We start from the raw sequence: 21,015 nt of genomic DNA on the forward strand, positions 1-21,015 counted from the left end.
AACCTGATCAAATACTCACTGAGGGATTTTCCTTAGTGTTAAATGCTGAGATACAATATGGCTGTTGTTTTTGTTGCGCTGTAATTGTAAGCCTTTTTTGCTGAGCTAACTGGCCAAAGTCCATGAGAAAGCCCAGAGCGGCTGCAGCAAGACTGTATTTAGAGTTCAAATCTCTTTAAGCAGTGTTACTCAAGGCTAGTGAAATGCCAATACATAGGCCCTGATCCTTCCTCAGTGTGGAGACAGAGAGCAGCACTACTACTCCACTGCCTTGGGCCAACTCTTCCCCTGTTCAAAGTACGTTAATACCCACAATCAATGAACCTGTACCTAAAACTCTGCATAGCTGAGTCTTCTAGGATTTCTTTGCACACCAACGTTTTTGTGACCTGCTGGTAAAAGCCAGTGGGTGTTGAGTTGTTGTGAACGTGTTTAGTGGGATTTAATGAGCTGCAATTAGTGCAATATGTTTGATGACTGTGTGTTTATCTCATTTATGGGGGGCAGGGACCAACATCAGAGATACAGTGATTAATTGTCCATTGTCAGAAATAATAATCAACATAATTTATTTTGATTATCAGTTCATCATTTTCAGTAAAACAATGTATTTCAATCAAATTCACCCTTCCCAGGTTCTCAAAGGTGGCATTTTTTTAATCTCATATCTGATAATCAAGTTTTATGCATTATTAAAGGTCTTGAACACATCACTGTTGGTAAAGGGAACATATATTGGCTAAAAGTAACGTATAAGTGTTATTTCCCCCCAGTTTTCTGCCATTTTAACACACGATTGTTACTATAATAATCTTAGTTACAGCCCTGTACACTGTTAGTTTTGGGAACAGGGTTGTTAAAACCAAATAAAAAGGAACAGATTGCCTTTGATAAATTATGTACAAATAGCTTGTGGGTTAATCTATACTATATGCTGATTACATCATTTAAAATAAGCCTATTTCCAAAGGTGCAGTGTAGCATTTCAGGGGATCTATATGAAAAAAATGGAAGATAGTGGTTTCATCAGTAGATAATAACCTGTGGAGTGGATCACTCTTATTTCCCCCTGAATTGTTTATGTCCACAGAGGGAGGGGGTCATCCTCTGTGGACCCCACTACGTTGAACCACCATGTTTTTAAAGGAGCCAAGAACAGACAAACCAAACACTGGCTATAACAAGGTTCCTTGGGCATGTATTTTTGAGTTTGTTTTTATCTGTTGTAATCTGCAACTTCACCACTGGATGCCACTAAATCCCACACAATGCACCTTTAAATGGCTTAAAGTTGGGTGAACAGGTTGCATAGCATAAAACACAGGTAGTAATTCAGTATATACATGTTAAGGACTAAGAAAAATGTGGATTTAAGAGCAAAATTAGTTTGTATATTAGTATTAAAGCAAAGAATTTACTTTCCTTCACTTTTTTTTTTTAATTAATGAATGATTTCATCTGTAGTTGCTGCTGTCCATGAGGTGCCATTCAGATGAAATGAACAGTGATGAATCTGGTTTTCTGAAAACGGTTTCATCAGCCTGTAGTAGTGCACAGTGATGAGTGATGGTGCTCTGGCTTTGCCCTTGAATACAGCTGTGAGGAAGTGTGTAATAAATTGCCCTATGTCGTCTCTGGTCCACTCCACATCCCTCAGTGCCTGCTGAGGATTGTGGAAGCTGGGAGTAACAGTATCTCTGATTGGCTGATGGCGATGGTTGCTTTTAGGAGCCTGAATGCCAGACTGATGCATTTGTGTGTAAAGCGGTGTTTGTGGGACAGGCTTAAGGAGAGTTAGGGGGAGGCGTGCTCAGGTTAAGCCCATAGAGTCTATTTAAAGGACAACACCTCCCTCTCATGAATGATTCAGCAGCAATTTGACCCTCCCCCCACTTCTCGTCAAGATCAGCTGGAGGAAGTGCCGGCTCGGCCAATGGGATTACAACACCCAATTGACTGTGTGTGTGTATTTGTGTGTGATTTTGCAGCTGAGAGGGAAGAGCAAGCCTGGACAAGCAGCAGCAGCAGCAGCAGCAGCAGCAGTAGCAGTAGCACAGCCGCTGTGTTTATATCTGTGTGTGTGCATGTGTGTGTGTGTGAAGAAAATGTAGGGCAGCTGCTTGTTCTCCCTCCCTCTGCCATCTCTATCTTTCCCTGTCTGTCTTTGTGTCTGTGCCGTAGCTGCAGTCACCACGGCGACGGCTGACATTGTTGCTGCGGCTCCACTTCCGTATTTGCCAAGGCTTTTTGCTCTCTTCCGTCTCTCCTGTTTTTCTCTCTCTCCCTATTCGTCTCTGTTCACCTCGGAGATTTACAAAGGGGGCATGTAACCTCCCTGAGGAACCATTGTCTGCGTGCGGGGGTGTGAGAGTGTATGTGTGTGTGATTGTGTGTGTTTGTGTGTGACAGAGGTGGGGAGGGGGGTGGCTTCAGGATCCAGTCATGAATTCCTGCTGGAAGATGAAGATTCAGGTACAGACTCCCTTCTTTTTTTTTTTTTTTACCCTAAACGATTGCTTATGTTGTTGTTTTTGTTGTTGGTGATCATGTGGGCATGGGTAGCACTGCAGCTCCCACTCAGGGGTGTGCACACCTTTTTATACCCTTTTAAAAACCCTCACATCTCCATGCATCATCATCCATACTTGAGGTGCTGGAAGAGAAAACACGACGCTAATGCCAGAGAAGGGGGGGCTCGCCGTGGTTTCCATTCAGCGGTTGTTATGGTGAGGCCTTCTGTCTCCGTGGTGATGGCAAATCGCTCCACTACTGCAGTGGCATAGATGAAAGAGTTGCCAGGAATCTGTGGTTTTGTCTATTCGTGTATGTATGTGTGGGTATAAGAGCGAGACTCGGGAGAGGAATGGATAAATAGAGGTAAAAATGAGCAGAGACAGCATTACAGTCAGCTGTCAGTGGGGGTTGGAGATGTGTTTGTGCTGGTTACATTGTATTTGTTTTGCCTGTGTGTGTATCTCTGTGCGCTTTTTTCTGTAATCACTGCAATCTCCGGAGAACCCAGGAGAGCTATGTATTTTTACATCGGATGCGTGCAGGGCTATACTGTACATCTTTGTTTGTACTGCGAGTTGGGAGCATCTGCCACCTCTTTGGTGTGAAAGGTTGACCCACTTTCCCCGGTGCTTCTGCCCTTTGTTCAGGATGAGTGGGGGGATGTAAACATGAACTTGAACTTCTGTTATTATAAGCACAGTTATTTTACAGCTTCCGTTTTTTAAGTATATTTTAGTACAGTAGTCTCCTCAGGTTCCTCGTCTGCTTTCGTAGTAATATTTATTCATACATTTACATTTAAAACACTGTGGAAAGAATAGTTGTATTCATCAAAAGCCTAGTCACAAGTCAGAAATATTGCCATTGTAGCCTATGTTTTTGCAAATACGCATATTTAATATTGTCTACTTATTAGACTTATTCCCTCAAAGCAGGAGGTGGTTTGGATAGATGGTAGATGTACAAAATACAGATCCACTGGAGTTTAATTTGGGCCCATTTGATTTTGGAATAAATATAATAAAAGACTTTGTGGATGATGTTTTATCATATCTTTGTGGGCCCCAGTGAATAAAACTGAACTGTTAAAATCAATGTATACTGTGAACAGGTGTTAGATTTGATCATTTAAATTGCATTGATAGGTCATTAAACAAACTTTTCTGTTGGCAGAACTTGGTTTAGATAGTGGCTCTTCATCAATATCAGTCTAAACCACTGGAAATACAGACTTTGACAGAAAACAGCAGGTCAACAAACAAACAAATGTCCCATATGGATTTTTGTCTTTTAAATAGATTATCTAATCTATTCTGGTGTCTAATAAAGTCAAGCACCGTCAGTTTTTCCTGCTTTGATTCCTTTTTCTTCCGCTCGTGAACTATTACCATGAAATTGGCTTTTAAAATCCACTATTGATCGACCTGTAATGTAAACATCATTTCCTTGAGAGATGGTTTTAGAGTGCCATCAGCGGTTGGAGTACTGTAATGGTGATATAGACACAAGTATAAATATTGATATGAAACATATTTATACCTGAAGAAATGCTGACATCATACTGTAGTAACTATGGTTTGCAGAAATATACAATGGTATTATTTGATTCTATTGACTAAGTTAAAGTCTAAAGAGTCAGCAGCTCCTGTAGTCAACTGTCCTCCTCGGGGATGGTTAGTATTTACTCGCAGATAGAAAACTTGTGACAAATGCACAAGATGTCAGTTGCAGAGACACATTTTTACATTTTTCCCCACATCTCTCTCTTTCCACAGCTTAGCGTATCAGATCATCGACTGATGCACCAAATCACAGGGCTTTGTGACAAATCTGCAGCTGTGGAGAGGGAGGGGAGAGGGTGAGGAAGGCAGATTAATGCAGTCACATGTCAAGGCAGAGCTTAAAACCTGTTGTGGGGGAGGAATGTAGAGACAGGGGGAAGAGAAAGAAGTCCAGAGAAGTGGAAGTGCTGAACTTCACCTCAGAGTTTGTAGTTCATGGTTTCATTTATCTCCATCATAACTGCACTGCTTCTCCTTCTGCTCCTTATTTTTATTTCATTATGTATTCCAAAAAATAGCTCACATTTTAGGCCCCTGAGCGTGTTTTCAATATTCGACAATACCGAGTACTGTTAGTGTTAAGCGAGCTCGGTGCTAAAAGTTAAAAGAATAAAAAATGAAATGGTTTTAACATGTTGCTCCATTTCAGATAGGGTTTTCAAATTCCCAACAGGAGTTTGGGCTCATGTCTCTCTAAACAGCTGCTAAGTGCTGTTAGCTCCTGTAAAAAGGAGCTGCTCAGTAGATGCAGGCCGCAGGCTGCTTGTGAAGTCAGCGACAGACTCTGAGTCCCTTTATAACTTGAAATATATCTTCCACAGAATTGGTGGTTTATAGCAACTGTTATCTACCAAGCTTGGCCAACACTTCACTCATCTATCGCAACTCTTTTTCTGTCAGCATTTTCTTTACATCTGCAGCGTGAAGGATCTCATCACAAGGGTGTGAGGGTTCACACACTAATAACAAGGCTAATTAGGAGATACACAGCGCTGAACTAATTATTTGTAGCTTGACTTTTTCACACTAGCCATAAATAATGACTAATGTTACGTGGAAGAGTACAACCCGAAGTGCAGCTAATGAGGAAATCTGGCTTTGTTGCTGAGTCTCAAAATATTTCAGTGTATCATAAGATCTCACGGTCTCTTTGTTGAACAGTCACACCACACTGTTTGTGTCGTCACTTCATAGTACAGCCCAAACGACTGTCTCATAATACTGTTTTTCCTCAGATCTGCATCTCACTGTAGTTCCCCATACTTTCATTACTTTATACTCGGTTCTCATAGTCATGCTACAGTTTGATATAGATTAGTCTGGACCTATACAACCACTGCAAACTCAATATGTTAATAGAACAGTCACTATCTTTCCTCCACCACATCCTGTTTAGACATACTGATGTGATTATGTTCTAAGAATGATGTGGACAGATAAAGCAGGAGGTGGTAGAGGTGAAATGACAAGCTCATATCCTGCTGTGGAGGGTATTCACTAACTGACCTGCTCTTTTACACCAGGGGCAACAAGAGCAGCTTGAAACAGATGCACACGTATCTTGAAATGTGGTTTAACGCTTGTGATGATTGTGCTTTGTAGAAGTACTGAGTTCATATTTTTCTAGGAGACATTATGGTCTCATTGACTTCATGTGGACCCTGTTATAAGTACAATGATGCTCCTCTGTTAGTGACATTTTAGGGCTAAGAGTTGGCTTAGCAGGTCTTTCATTAACTGCTTGCTAACATACCCTTCTTAAGCTTCAGTTTACTTAACATAAATAATTTCTTACTGACTAACAGCTCTATTGTAGTTGTACTTAAGAAGGCTCTCTAAAAAAAGATATTGTTACTCGTATGTTTCATGCAGTTCCCTGATATTTAATTACAATTTATCCTGGTAGCATTACTTAGCTACATTAGCTTATATGAGCAATCAGTCAGTATTGCCTGTTAGCGTGCCAGTTTGCTAATTTGTGTGCATACATCATGGGAAGTTTACATTACTGTTGTCAGATGTCAGTGTGTTAACATTATGTAAATAGCTGAAATTACTGAAATGTAGCCTTTGCTAATTAGCGGTGTGGTCAGTGTTTTCATATCATTCGCTATAGCCTTATCTTGATGAGCATCTCTCACTGACTGTATATAATCATTGGACAGAAGAATAGTGATGTCACCCACTGGCTACATGGCCATTTCGGAGCCCAGTAGTTTACAATTTGGACGTTGCCATGTTGGCTTTTTGGAACTGTAGGTGATCATATTTGGCCAAAACGTGTGGGCGTGGGTTCATGGGGTTATGGGTGAGCTTTGGCTTTGTTAGTGTAACCTTTTAATCACAACTGCAGTGCAACTGTCTGTTCAAAATGTGTTTTATTTAATGAACAGAAACTCAGAACGTCTGGCTTGAAGCAAACAGTCACATACGGACCTGTTAATCAAACCCAGACATGTCAGAAAATGAAGCCTCTTTTCAATCAGAGACAAAGGAGCAGTTTAAAGATGTACCAGATCATTTATTAGAGGTTCCAAATTAAACAAATGAGACCGTAATGACTCATGGAAAAAATGTATTGACTCTTTTTAAGAGAGAAGTCCAATGTAAGTCTAAGGAACCAAGGGCTTTTTGCATTAGAAGTTTAAGATACTTCCACATTAGCTTCATTTCAGAGATGTGGTATGGTCACTTACACTTTCCAAAACGCATACATGGTGATGGCAATATTACATTTACAATTTTGTTGTTTAAACCAGTGAAAGGGTTCACTATGTCATTTTTTTTATAGGCATGCACTCTATGGTTTGCACATAGACAGCTGTAGTCTACATTTGTGCACCGACAGTGTCTGTGGGCAGGCTCTGCATCTCTTGCAGTCTCGCATTTCAGTTTGTGGTTTAGGTTTATCGTAAACACACACATTGATGCTGCAGGCTGATACTGTAGGGGCTGTAACTTGCTGAGCTCATGCTTTGTTTTGTCTTGTTTAGAGTCTCTTGTGTAAAGTCAAAAATATCACAATATTTCATCGTTATGTTAGAAAATGTACAGCTGCTTCATAGGAAATCGGTGTTTTTCCTGCCCCCCCCCCCCACCCCCCCAAAAAAAAAAAAAGTCCATGACCCTTCTGCCTCCCAGACACTGCCGGCCTACGTCTCATTTAAATGTCTGTGGTCAGCTGAGCTCTCCACTTATTGTTGTGACTGTGCATACTTTAGATTTCTCATCTGGTTCTGCTCTCCTGCCCAGCTGCCCACTCAGAGCTCACAGTCAGCCTTCATTTTCTTTTTAAGTGGTCACTGGACGCTAAAGGGGACAGGAAGCCACATAAAGGCCAACTTGCTTCCTGCTGGACGTCTTTGTCGGGGATGGTTCATATTGTGTTTGCTGCATTTATGCGACTCTGACCTCTGAGGAAATGGGAGCTATGTGATACACGGTGGAGGGAAATATGTCAAATATTGCTTCTTTTTCTGGGTTTGTGTGCATGTTTGTGCATGCCAGCTGATGAGCATGTTTAAACTCCCTTCTTGACATTGTTGGCATTTTGATTTATATGATTTCAGACACATCACTGTTAGAAACCAAGGCTATGGCACACAGAGGAATCTCAGTTATTTCTGTCAGATCATGTGTTTGCTTGTTAACTGCAACTTGTTGGAAATAAAATGATTTTAGGCTGTATTTGGCAGAATGACTTACACTAAGCAGATCATAGTATGCACATGCCATTTGTTTTTGCTATTCAGATACAAACAGTGCCCTGTATAGTGGAGGTGACTGCCTACTTTCGTGTGAAATTGTTTGTTTAACTGTAATTTTCATCACAGCGCTCATGTAAAAGTCACACTGACATCTTGAATTAAAGATGCATGTGCGAGTTTACAGAGTGCAGCCATGCATGCCTTCATTTTTTTTTACCAGCACCACAACACATAAAATGTTCCCAGCAGTCTGAAAATGAAATCTACCCGTGCAATGTAAAGCCTTTTCATGGCTTCATGTCAAGTGAAAGCTGACATGATGTTGACTCTGACTGCATTTACTCTGCAGAAGTGCTCTCGCCAGTGGGAAGGATTTCCTAAATCTGTGCAGTCAGAGAGAGCTGGATATGTTTACTGACTTTTAGCAACCATCCAGTTTACAGTAAATACAGTATTTCGTGATCGAACTAAAATGTTGTTTTTTTAAACTAATAATAAAATAGCATAAGCATTTAACAATATAATTGTCATTAAAACCTTCCAGGGAAGTTTGCAATCTAATCATGTCTTTCTTAGTCATACTTATAGTATACACTCACCTGCAGGCTGGTCAGCTGTGAAGGCATTTTTCATTACATAGTAGGTTTATGCTATTGAATACATTATATTTCAATATATTATATGATATTTTAATTACTACATTTACTACAGAGGATTAAAAATAAACAGAAATATTAATTGACAATGAAAGATGAGTTGCAGCTCTTATGGTAGGTGATTCATTTATTAAGACAGGGGTAGTTGTTTATCTGCTTTACTAGTCTCGGCTACTTCCTGTAGCCTTCGTTGGAAGTGTCACAATAATGTTGCTGTGACATGTCTTACAGGCTGCTCAGGAGGGTTGTCAGACAGCAGGGAGGGTTTATGCCCCCTGCTGTCTGACGTCGTCTCCAGGACCACATCTCAGGTGTGTGACAAGGTGTATGCGCCGCCATCCCTGTTCATTGTCTTTGGCGCACGTTTCTGTATCTCAATGGCCTCTCTGATCCAGCGATGGTGTTTGTTGCTTTCAGCACAAATGACCCTGGTGTGAGAGTTGCAGCTCTACTGGGCAATAAAACAACAACAACAAAACAAATAGAATAGAGCTATTACATGGTTTCAGTTGTATTCACTGCCGTTTGTTGTCAGATGACCACTATGGCTGAAACCTATCAGCCTGTGAAGATTGTATAGAAATCATAACGTTCCAGTTCCAGTTATCAGATAAGGAGAAGTAAAGAAACTGCACATCACTAAACTGTGGTGAACAGGAAGTGATACTGCATTTTTTTGAATAGAAAAGTAAACACACCACACCTGCACAGGTCAGATAGAAAGAATATAAGAGGAAGAGGGATTTATACACACTCTTTACATTAAAACTGTTCTAGATTGTCGAACAGGAGGGATAAAAATAGTATTGTCTCAAATACCAGGCGTGGTTCTTGGAATTAAGAGAGAGTAATTCGAATTTCAGAGATTTTCATATGTGTGAGTGGGTTGAAGTGAGGACAAATGTGAAGTCTAGATGGACTGAGATTGTGGGTGTGAAACTATGGAATGGACCTTATGATGCATTTAAGTCATCCACTCCTTCGGCAAAGTTAAAAAAAAAAAAAAAAAAGTACCTTAAGTTTAAAATTATTCAGAAATATTGAGTTGAGGTGGGAGATATGTTTTTGTTTTTTTTTCATGGTGTGAATGCTCGCTGCTGTACACATTTAAGTTGATGTTTGCAGTGTGTTAGGTGAAAAGGATAGGCAAAAAAATAAGCTTTTGCTTCTAGCCTATTCCTTTTTTGGTATTTATGTTTATTATGATTAATGTACTGAGAACAATGATTGATGTAAAACCAAAAATAAATTCATCCATTCAACACACCGATGTAATTGCCTCAACAATCAGCTCATTACTGCTGTCTGTCTATCCTGTCTTGGCCTTTTCTATCTCATACGTAATGTTTCTCACTTTGCCTGTTTTTCTTGTAATCTATTTGTTTGCCTTTCTTTGTTCATTGTTAAGATGTCAGCAGTGTGTAAGGAGATGATTAAATGTGTGCTTTCAGTAGACAAACTGTCACATAAAACAGCTCTTTGGGCCTACAGCACTGATGCAGCATTCAGGGAACAGAGTTTATGAAACGGACTAACCGATTAGATTTGTGTTTAGCACTTCGTAGCAAAGTCATTTTCATTTCTGTAAAAATATCTCATCGGTAAACACTGGAAAATAAGCATAGTTTCTGTTGGTTGGAGGCCATTTTCTCAGAAAACTTCCTTATGACCCAGTTTTAGTTTGTCGCTGTTATTGCTACACAGTTTTCTGCCTTCTGGTTAACAAAATAGGGTTGTGGTCACATATCTACCAATTATCAGTAAAAAAGTACAGTTTTCTTCCTGTGTGTTATTCTATTAGCCTCTGGAAACAGACTGTTATTACAGCTGATTATGTAAGGCCATGATTGACTTTAGGGCTGATAAATTCACTTATTTGTTAATTATGTTTTGGTCTGACTTCAAGAGGGTCATTGTCCTCCTTTTTTGTGCAGAACCCAAGGGCTGAAGCTGGTTGTGAATACATTTACAGGCATAAACATTTAATATGTATGTGACCACGGGAGGCAGCGGTTTTGTTTCTGACAAATAAGGGATTTGATATCCAATTTTGTCATGAATAAAACTCCTAGCAGTGTTGTGTTTTCAGTCTGGAGTCATGGACTTGTTATTGTCACTCCTTCAGTGTCACCAGTACTAGTATCGCTTTCTCCCTTGCAGAGCAGAAATGGCATGTCCACACATGTTTTCCGGCAGTTGTGGGAAAGATATTCAAGGAAATTGTGCTGAGTAATTCAGGAGAAGTCCATTATGTAAACTGCCAAACAAAAGAAACGAAACCTAAGTCCAAATACATCAGAAAAAAGAACACCACGCAGGGCTGATTATTTAAAAAGTGGATGTTTTTAGTTTAGTTTTGGGTTGTTGTTTTTTTTTCCACTTTGACAGACCTCGTTTTTCTCTGGGTCACCTTTAAGCGAACCTGTCCTCCTCCTGAAATAGCCTGGATCTTTTATCACACAAAATGAGCCGAATGTTGAAGCTTTACAGACACTTCTCATTTGCGACCCCGACCTATTTCATAAAACCCCATTACAGTCTCATTTCATTTCTGTGTTTTGGTGTCCTCGGTACAGGTGGCGCTTTAAGGTCTGAGTTTGTATTTTTGAGAAGCTGTTGACCTGAAACACCAATCATTTTTTTACTTTGCTCTACCTTGGACATGATGCAGGTGTGAAATGGAATCACAAGACACACAGTTTGCAGTTATTTTCTTCATAATTAATGTTTGTGAGTCCTGGACTAAAGTATGAAGCAACACCGACACATTTACTATTTAAAGTTAAACCTGCATTCACTCATTTTTCCTCTTATTTGTGTTTGGGTCCAGATGATACAGTGAATTTAGTAGGAAATTATATTTTACTTTTTAAAATTTTTACCTATAATATTTATATTCACTCATTTTTCCCCTTTGGTCTCCACCCACATTTGAGTGACTTCATTCATTCATTCATTCAATCTCTGAACTGCTTTACTTAATGTTTCACCAGCTTTTCACAGATAGATGAAAACCCTTTGTTTCCGTCCTGCTGGCAGTCATGGTACAATGGTTTATGAGACTGAGGAGAACTGTGAGGTCCAACCAAATCCAAAGCATGTTTATTAGATATAAATCAGGTATCGTAGACATGAAACATGGGGAGTTACTTAAAGCTAAGACTGGATGAGATATAAATTATTTACAATAGATCTTAAGTCTTAAGACAGCTCAGGGAAACTGAATATCAAGACTTTTAAGAGGCTTATTTCTTTAACAGATGAAAAAATGACAGAAACACAAAGGGGTAGAAGAAATATTTTGGACAGAACACTGAATGATTGAGTTAATTGAGGTCAGCAGATTAGATGGGCCATGACTTCAGTATTAATATTACTCGCAGACTTTAAAATGTGGTTTGAAATATTTATTGTATTTTCAATATTTATTTATTAGATGAAATGGTATTCATAATTACACCATGTCTTATATGAGGCCACTGTCCATTCCGTGCCATCATTAAGAGAATCTTTTTTTTTTGTTTTTCTTTTCCTTTCTTCATTTGTAAACTGGGACTATATGTCTCATGGCTATGTTGAAAGTTCTGTGAGAGTTTTTTCATTCCCAAATGATTATGATTTTCTGTCTTTAAAATTATGAATGAAGCATAAGCAGAGATTCTGCTATAACACTGTAAATACAGTTTTCAAAGTTAAAGCGACAGTGCTTTTTAGATTTTAGTGTCAGAGTTTGAGCTGCAACAAGTACTCAAGTAATTCAAGCAGAAAAAGTCCTTGAATCATTTTTTTTTACCACGAGTATTCGTTTAAGTAGTCACTTGCATTTCCCCCCAGGGATCGTGTTCTACACAGACTGTAATCAGTGACACATGCGACTCAGTCAAAAAGTTGGTGCTATGGAAGAGAGTGAGGAGACTGTCCGCAAAAGGCAAAAGGTGTCCAAAGTTTGGATCACTTCAAACTTAAAAAAATAGAGAATCTCATGCAATTTGTGTAAGGTAAAAGCCCGTCTTCCACTCAACAGTTGCCTAATATTAGCCAATTTAACGTGATTGCTAATGGAAACACAGCAGTCCTGTTTAGAACACAGGCTATGCATTTGTTGTAGTCTATAATAATGAGTCTTGATGACGGCTTTATGATGAAATCCGATTAATCGCTGAAATATTCAGTAGAATACTCGACTTCAAAAAGAATCAACAGCTGCAGCCCTTGTCAGAGTATAAAAATGACACAATTCCCTTTCAAAGTATTGTAATTTAAGTAGACTGAGAGGACATGAGACTTCCACTCACTGCTAATGTTTCAGCCTGTTGACAATGTCCCCCATGATGCTCATATTTTGCTTATCACAGCTGTTGTACACAGGAAGGACAGTTTAATATCAACATGATTGACAGCTACAGTCAAAAATCACTGATCAAATACAATCTGGACTTCACATTACTGCACTACACTGTTTTCAATGCAGACATTTAGGAAAAGTCTCCACTTATATTTAATCTTTTAGTTTGAACTAGCAAGAGAGAGCTGTAGATGGATGTGTATTTAATTCTAGTATTTTCTTTTTCCTCATGATTTCACCTCCTGCAGCTCTAAGTAATCAGTTGCAGATTATGCACAGAGGAAACATAACTTCTAAATAAATAATGTGTTACGTTTTGTTGTTCTCAGTGGCTGTGAAGAGGTTGGTTTAGGTGGATGGCAGGCAAGCAAAGCTGGTGATTTTGACACCACAGAATTTGCATGCTATAAGTAGTAAATTCAGTTAAATAAAACTCCGCTTTAATTAGAGTTAGAAAAAGTTATTGTGGGTTAATAAGTACAACATGTCACTTTTCACATCTTCGGTAGAAAAACGGATTGAATTTATAGTGTTTTCTGGGAGCTAAAGGACTTCAGAACAACTTTCAAGCTTTAGTATTTTTGATTATCTTTGTCCAACTCCTACTGATTATGTCTAAATATGAACATAGTAGAACATATGTTGATGCTGTAGTAAAATTGTGATACTGCAAAAGGCTGGATTTACACTTCTTTTTACAAAATATTTGTACCGTCAGTTAACCTGTTACAATATCAGCTAGATAAACTCTGTACATTGATAAATAACAGGATCTGAAAATTGATCATTAATAATTTCTGGGGGACAGAAATGGAAATATTGACCTCATGTCTAGCTAAAAATTAAATATTCATTCATTCATTCATTTTCTGAACCCGCTTTATCCTCACTAGGGTCACGGGGGTCACTTGGAGTCTATCCCAGCTACATAGGGGCGAAGGCGGGGTACACCCTGGACAAGTCGCCAGTTCATCACAGGGCTGAACATATAGAGACAAACAATCACTCTCACATTCACACCTATGGGCAATTTAGATTAACCAATTAACCTATCAGTGCATGTCTTTGGATGGTGGGAGGAAGCCGGAGTACCCGGAGGGAACCCACGCAGACACGGGGAGAACATGCGAACTCCACACAGACAGGTCCCACCCCCCATTGACTGGTGTTGGAATTGAACCCAGGACCTTCTTGCTGTGAGGCAGAAGTGCTAACAACTGCACCACCATGTCGCCAAAAAAAAAAAAAAAGAATTAAAAACATTAAATATACTCTGCATCAATGAAAACTTTACAGTTATTTTTTAAATATTTTTTTTATAAATACTTATTTGAGCAATGATTTCTGGCTGAGTTAATTGTAACACAGGGTCTTAAAAAGTCTTAAAAGCCGGGAATTTACAAATCTGCATTTAATATCTTAAAGTGTTTAAAAGGTATTAAATTTTATATGGTAGGCCTTAAGTAATATTCAGTCTCTGCTGATGTAAATAAATTTTTCTAAACTTCAGGAGTCACAGTTTTTTGCCCGTAAGGCTGTGAAATGGGTGTTAAATTCTGTTCTAGGTAGCCTTAAAAAGTCTTAAATTTAACTTGCAGAAACCTGTAGGAGACCTGGTAACAGCTCGAGGCATGTTGGTGACCATTTTTGACCTCCTCGGTATGCTGCCGTGCGATTGGCTGAAAAATAGTTAAGGTGATTTCCCTCATTGGTCAGTGCTAATCCTGTACTTACAATACTGGGACTGATATTGTCTATAAAATGCCCCCAAAAGTGAAGAATAACCAGACCTTAAGAACAACACCATGCCAAGATTATCTGAGAGTCAGCGTCACTGTGCCTTGGGTCCACAATGACCACCCAGAAATCCAGATCCTGCAGCAGGATGATGCACGTTCCCACACTGCTGGGGTCACTACATCCTTCTGGGAAAAAACAACATTGAGCCTTTTCACCTGATCTGTCACCCACTGAACATCTCTGGGATCAGGTGGGGCGACATGTATCCAGACGCACTCAAAGTCCAATAAATGGCCAGGAGCTGGTGACGGCCTTGCAGCAGGAATGGCCGAACATCCCCCAGGACAATGTCAGACGTCTGGTGCAGGCAAATGGTGGTCATACCAGATACTGACTGCTGTGATTTTCAACAAATTTATTGGCTTTGATCATGTAATAAATACACAGTATTCATTAAACCATAAAGACCAAAACACCCAGCACTGACCTAAACCATCTGCTGATGTAAACTGTTTAATACCTGTTGATCCACTAATCCTATCAATACATGTAAATAATTGGTGTAAAATACAGTTTGTCATCTTTTCATGGTCATCAGATATGGCCCATTTGGACGTTCAGAGGCTCCATAGTTACCATGGAAACACTGTCATCTTCTACAACATTGATTCACCAGTAAAACCCATGGAGTTGGATCAATGACAGTGGATGGAGACACTTGGTTTATGTTCAATTAATGATAGATCTGACGGATTTGACTCAACTTTACTCTGAGCTTTTATGAACATCCACATGATTAGCAAATTAAATGAAGGAAAATACACGATTTTCACAGAAAAAACACAAAATACAGAGGATAATATTACAATAAATGGTGATAAATCACTTAAGGATGGTTAAAAATAGAGAAACATTCATTTGGGAACTGACACAAAAGTAACGCTGGGTCCTTATGGGTTAAATTCCATGTTTAGAATTGTACAGCCAATGAATCAAAGCAGAGTTTATTTGAAAAAACATAACTATTAAGCTTGCAGAATTTAAAAAAAAATTAAAAATAAAAAATCAAATATAAAGTTTTCATTGATGCCAAGTGAAGAGAAGGTAAGATTTGAGGTTCAGCAAAGTTTGAAAAGGTTATTTTGAAGATTTAGTAAGGAGCATGCTAGAAGTTAAACTCATGAAGGTCTTATCTTTTCAGATTTTTTGCATAAAACAGAGCCGAGTCCTCATCCCCGCGGGCCGAGAACAGAGCGCTCCCTCTGTTCGTGACCTCGCCTCTGCTGCCATACTCTAAGCTTCCCTTTTCTTACAAGCTCTAGTCTTCAGAGTCCAGTCTAAAAGTTGTGCTATCAAAGACTGGGCCTGCTAACAGACCCACAGGAGAGGTAGAGAAAGACAGGCACAGTGGACTGTGAAACCTGAATCCTTCTTTATCAGAATAATGCATGAGCCCAGAGAATAAGGCCTTTTATAGTGCGCTGCCACGGTACCAGTGAAGGTGACTCCCAGACCTTGGAGGTAACACAGGAAGGGGAGGCAGGACATTTAGAGAAATGGGTTAAGAAATAAAGCAAGGACGTTCTTTATCGTGTGGCCTCAGTTTCTCTCCTCTAATCAGTCCTGTCTATGAAAGTCATTGATCCATCTGTGGCCTTGTTACCCTCAGTCTGGGGAGACGTACTTGTTACTCCATATTTGACCAAGAAAGAAGGCTTAAAGGCAAGGATCATCAATTTGTTCTTCTCTTTTTTTTTTGCTGTGTCTGTCTCCCCCAGCTGTCTTCTCTTGTAAAACTCAATTTTGATCCTTTTCCACTATCTGACAATTGATTTGCTACATACATTATTTCCACTGACAGTGTCTGTACCACTGTGTGACACTATTGAAGTCACTGAAGAGTTAGTGACATGGAAATGAAAAAGCTGCTTGGATGTAATCTACTACTAAGATATTCGTGCCTGTTTTTGGAGCCCAAACGGGTCTTTTTTATTACTTTTGTTTGCTCCTGTTGCACTTGTTTATGGCTTTACACATCTTGAACATTTGGCATTACACTGGTGAGGTGAGGAGGCATGAAGCTGGTGTATTAACACAAGATAAAGATAATGGCCATAAGATTGCAGCTGACATTTTAGTTTGTCAAGTTGTCAGGAAATGATGTAATATAGATCTTTCTCAGTGTCCTGATAAAATGTCAGCTCTGTCTGTCTTTGGTGGCCAGTTGACATTATGTTTGTGTACTTTCAGTCTCATGTCATATATTAATCATGTCATATAGAATTTTTACTTGCTTACAGAAAAAAATGTTTTTTTTTCACTTCTGAGAATCTGAGAATTGAAACTAGTTATACCTACAGGGTGGGGAAGCAAAATTTACAATATTTTGAGGCAGGGATGGAAAGACAGTGTATGACCAATTAGTTTATTGAAAGTTATGAGAATTTATTTGCCACAAGAAAATTTACATCATAGAAAATGTTTTTATTCTATGTGTCCTCCTTCTTTCTCAATAACTGCCTTCACACGCTTCCTGAAACTTGCACAAGTGTTCCTCAAATATACAGGTGACAACTTCTCCCATTCTTCTTTAATAGTATCTTCCAGACTTTCTCGTAATAGTTTTGCTCATAGTCATTCTCTTCTTTCCATTATAAACAGTCTTTATGGACACTCCAACTATTTTTGAAATCTCCTTTGGTGTGACGAGTGCATTCAGCAAATCACACACTCTGACGTTTGCTTTCCTGATTACTCATATGGGCAAAAGTTTCTGAAAAGGTATGGATAATAGTGTTAGGTATGACTATGACATCAATATATGTTTGGTTTCAAAACAACTGACGTAGTGCCTGCTGAGAAAAAACAACTAAATGTTCATGGTAAATTTTGCCTCCCCACCCTGTACATGAAATATTCCCAGCTCTAGCTCTATTGCAGATGCCCTTTCTTTGATGTCCAGGTTATCCTACTTTTTCTTACTATATTAGGAGTAATATTTTTAAACCAGAAGGATTAACCTGTACAGTTTTTAAATATGTAGCATGGAATTGGTGTGGAAATGTTTTAAACTGTAAAAGCACTCGGAGAGCACAGACCTCCGCCAAGGCAGATCAGTCCCCCATCACCACCAAAATTTAGGCCTAATCATTTGTTCCTTGTGCCAGTATCAACATTTACTGAAAATTTCATCAAAATCCTTCCATAACTGGCAAAATATATGGTACAGTGTCTCCCTTATGTGTTCAATGTCAACAGGCTACAGCAGATTATACTCGTATGTTTTGGGGTTGCCCATCTTTAAATAAATTCTGGTTGGAAATCTTTGATGTTTTATCAACGGTAATAGGAAAGAAAATTGTTCCTAATGTTTTTACTGTTTTGTTTGGCATTGTACATGCTCCATTTAAATTTACCTCTGCTAACAAACTTTATTGGCCACGAGGCTTATATTGTAAAAGTGGAAATCCTCATCTCCACCAATCTTCTCAAAATGGATCAAGGAAGTACTTTATTTTCTCAAACTGGAAAAAAATTTGTTTGACATTAGCGGGAGCCTCCAACACTTTTGAAAAGACATGATCTCCTTTTCTGATCTATGTTAATAGTGCAATCTGTCATGTTTCTCTTGACTAAGTATTTTGTTATACAGTTGTTGTTGTTTTTTTTCTTAGCATTTAAAGTGGGAATTTTGTACTTCTATTTTGTATTATTTACTGTTTATTTTTATCTTTCCTGTGATTCGGAGGGGATATTGCCAGGGGAGGGGGGATTTGTTCTGCTTGTTGTTTGTCTGTGTGTTGGGCTTTTGTATCATACGTCGGATCTGTTCTTTTTTTTTTCATATGTTAAAAAATAACAAAAACCAATAAACAGAAGATTTTAAAAAATCCTTCTGTAACTTTTTGAGTTATCTTGCTAACAAACAAAAAAACAGACAAACCCTGATGAAAACATAACCTCCGCCGGTCCTTGGCGGAGGTAATTATGTTGGGATTTCGGTAATGCTTGTATTAAGGTCTTTTTTTTTATGGCATACACCTTCTTTAACTGTTAGTAAGTGCATAATTAATGTGTAGTAAATGGATAAAGTATGTGTTTCTTTTCATAATAAAACAAAAGGTTTAGTGTGTCATCAACTGTAACGGTGAAGTAAACTCAATAGGTTAAACGTGTTTATATAATTAAGAATAAATATGAAATTCGTTAAGTCAATAACATTTTTCAGTAGTCTTGTATCTGTTTCACATAAATGCTTCTGAATACTTTCTAATCTAACAGTAAACATGGTTATATAAACACATTTCCTGGAGTTTTTGCTAAGCACATCTTCAGAGAAACCACAAAACATGTAGGCTATTCCCTCATTGATGAGTACAAGTGGAAACTGTTTTTCTGAGCTCCTATATTCAGACACGCTGTTATATCTCAGTTAGCATTCAGCACGACTGCGTAGACGTACATGTGACTGTTGGTCTGTTTCTTATATATCCTCAGGCATCTATTGGGGGGTAGGGGGAGTGATGGAGAGGCTTGGCTCAAAGTCCTCCATCACCATGGCAACTAGTCACAGCTAGCACACAAGTGTAGTGCTGAAGTAATTAAGAATGGAGAGCATGTCTTGTAGACACACTGGTGTTTTTAAGTGTTTCTCCTTATGGTTCATGAGTTTCTTCTGACGAGGTTAATTTACGGTTGGCAGTAGTAACGCTTCATTCAGCTGCTGTTCATATGTGTGCTCCTCTGGGTCATAGTTTGTATATTGAGTTCTCAAGTCTCTCTGTTTGTGTCTTTATGTGTTTATAAAGAGAAACCGTCCTGTTGCGTTCGGTTTGAATTCATTTTTGTCCAAAGTACCACAGCCATGATACTCTGTGTGAACTTGCTGTTGTATAACGGTGATTGATTACTCATTAAAAACCGTACAAGGCTCTCATACCAACACTGACTGAAGCTCAGGGCCCCAAAGGCTGTTTATCTGAGAGACTGATGCAAACCCAAAACACAGAGCAAGAATCGAGGGTCATTAGAGCCTCAAAACAAAACTTGGTGGTTGTGAATGCAACTAATGTGGGCCTGTTTGTGTTCCTGACTAATGATACAAATATTGTGACATGGGCCGAGTTGGAGGGTGGACTTTTGTTACATAACCAGCTTGTCCTCTTTTCGTCTTCTGCCAGGAGGACTAGATTTACCAACTTAAGATGCCAGGCAGCTCATGAGGCTGTTTTGCGGCTCTGCTGTGCTCATTAGCAGACGGATCATGAATCAGAACTATACCTGCCACAACTTGATACAGCAGCTTTTTTTAGTATTTCTGTGGATATACAATATGATGATAAAAGTGTCTGCTGCCACACTGTCAGCTCATGTTGGGGTCAAACTGATGATGATTGTGCAGCAGGGACGGTGGTGGTGGCTTAAGGGTGCATACTACGATTAATAATACTAGAAATTATTATTATTATTATTATTATTATTATTTTTATTATTATTATAAAGAAAAATGGTCTGTCACACAGTCAGGTCCATATACTGTGTAGCAGTGTTTTTCAACCTTGGGGTCGCCTGGAATTCAAATGGGGTCACCTGAAATTTCTAGTAATTGCTAAAAATAAAAAAAAAAAATCAACAACTTACTAATAAAAAATATGTGAGTTGTGAGAGACAATCACAATAAACATAAAACACATAGATACATAAAAGACATGACAAACTCTGAAGCTGAAACTGAAGCACTGTGGTACTGTTTATCTGTCAAATGTTCATTGTGGTCGGTTTCAGATGCTGCAGCTCTTTCATAATTCATAGTTTGAGTTCTTGTTTGTTCAGTATTAATTTACAGCCTTGGAAATCCAAGCTGGACTGACTGTACATATCCTGACCAAGGAAAATAAAATTCTCACTGTGCAGTAATCTACACCTGACTTTTCTGCCTCCATCCATAATAATATAGATTATTTAGACTAAATGTCATCTAAATTTAAAGTTTATTTATAACATAGTATAGCAAACTATTGCATGATTAACCCTTTCATGCATGAATTATGCGAACCTTAATCACGATTTGTTCCCCATTTTTATTCCTCACAATGCAAGTTTTTCACTGCAATTTTTTTTCATGAACGAATTTTTTCATGGAGTTACAAAAATGTTCACTCAGATGGACACCATGTGTTTCATTTTTGAAGCAAAGAAACATGTATTTACTGATATACTATGTGAAAACTAGGAAATAAAAACATATTTAATGCAGTTAATCTGATGTTTTCTCATATTTAAACATACTCTAATACTAGTTATTACTCACTCACTCCGCTCGTCTGGGGAACGTAGTCTGGTGGTCCCCAGACCTTGTACAAGACAATCCAGGCTCTTTTCATGGGTTGTTCCACGTTGGTGGAACGCTCTACCAAGTGCTACAAGAACAGAGTCATCCCTGCCTATCTTCAAGAAGCTCCTGAAGACCCAGCTCTTCCGAGAGCACCTCC

General features: G+C 38.7%; 1 protein-coding gene across 8 annotated transcripts in view; it reads left to right on the top strand.

Annotated features, from left to right (window-relative positions):
• Positions 1 to 21,015, top strand: part of marchf8 (membrane-associated ring finger (C3HC4) 8) — a 190,543-nt gene that overhangs the window by 104,797 nt on the left and 64,731 nt on the right. The window contains exon 1 of one of the 8 annotated variants that reach the window (XM_030155631.1): positions 1,963 to 2,472. The exons of the other annotated variants lie outside the window; for them this stretch is intronic. Coding sequence (XP_030011491.1) covers positions 2,443 to 2,472 — 30 coding nt within the window. The 5' untranslated portion in view covers positions 1,963 to 2,442. Of the gene's footprint in view, positions 1 to 1,962; positions 2,473 to 21,015 lie in introns of those variants that run through there. 8 annotated transcript variants of the gene reach the window in all.

The sequence above is a fragment of the Sphaeramia orbicularis genome, chromosome 15 (assembly GCF_902148855.1).
Source record: "Sphaeramia orbicularis chromosome 15, fSphaOr1.1, whole genome shotgun sequence".
Taxonomy (NCBI): Eukaryota; Metazoa; Chordata; class Actinopteri; order Kurtiformes; family Apogonidae; genus Sphaeramia; species Sphaeramia orbicularis.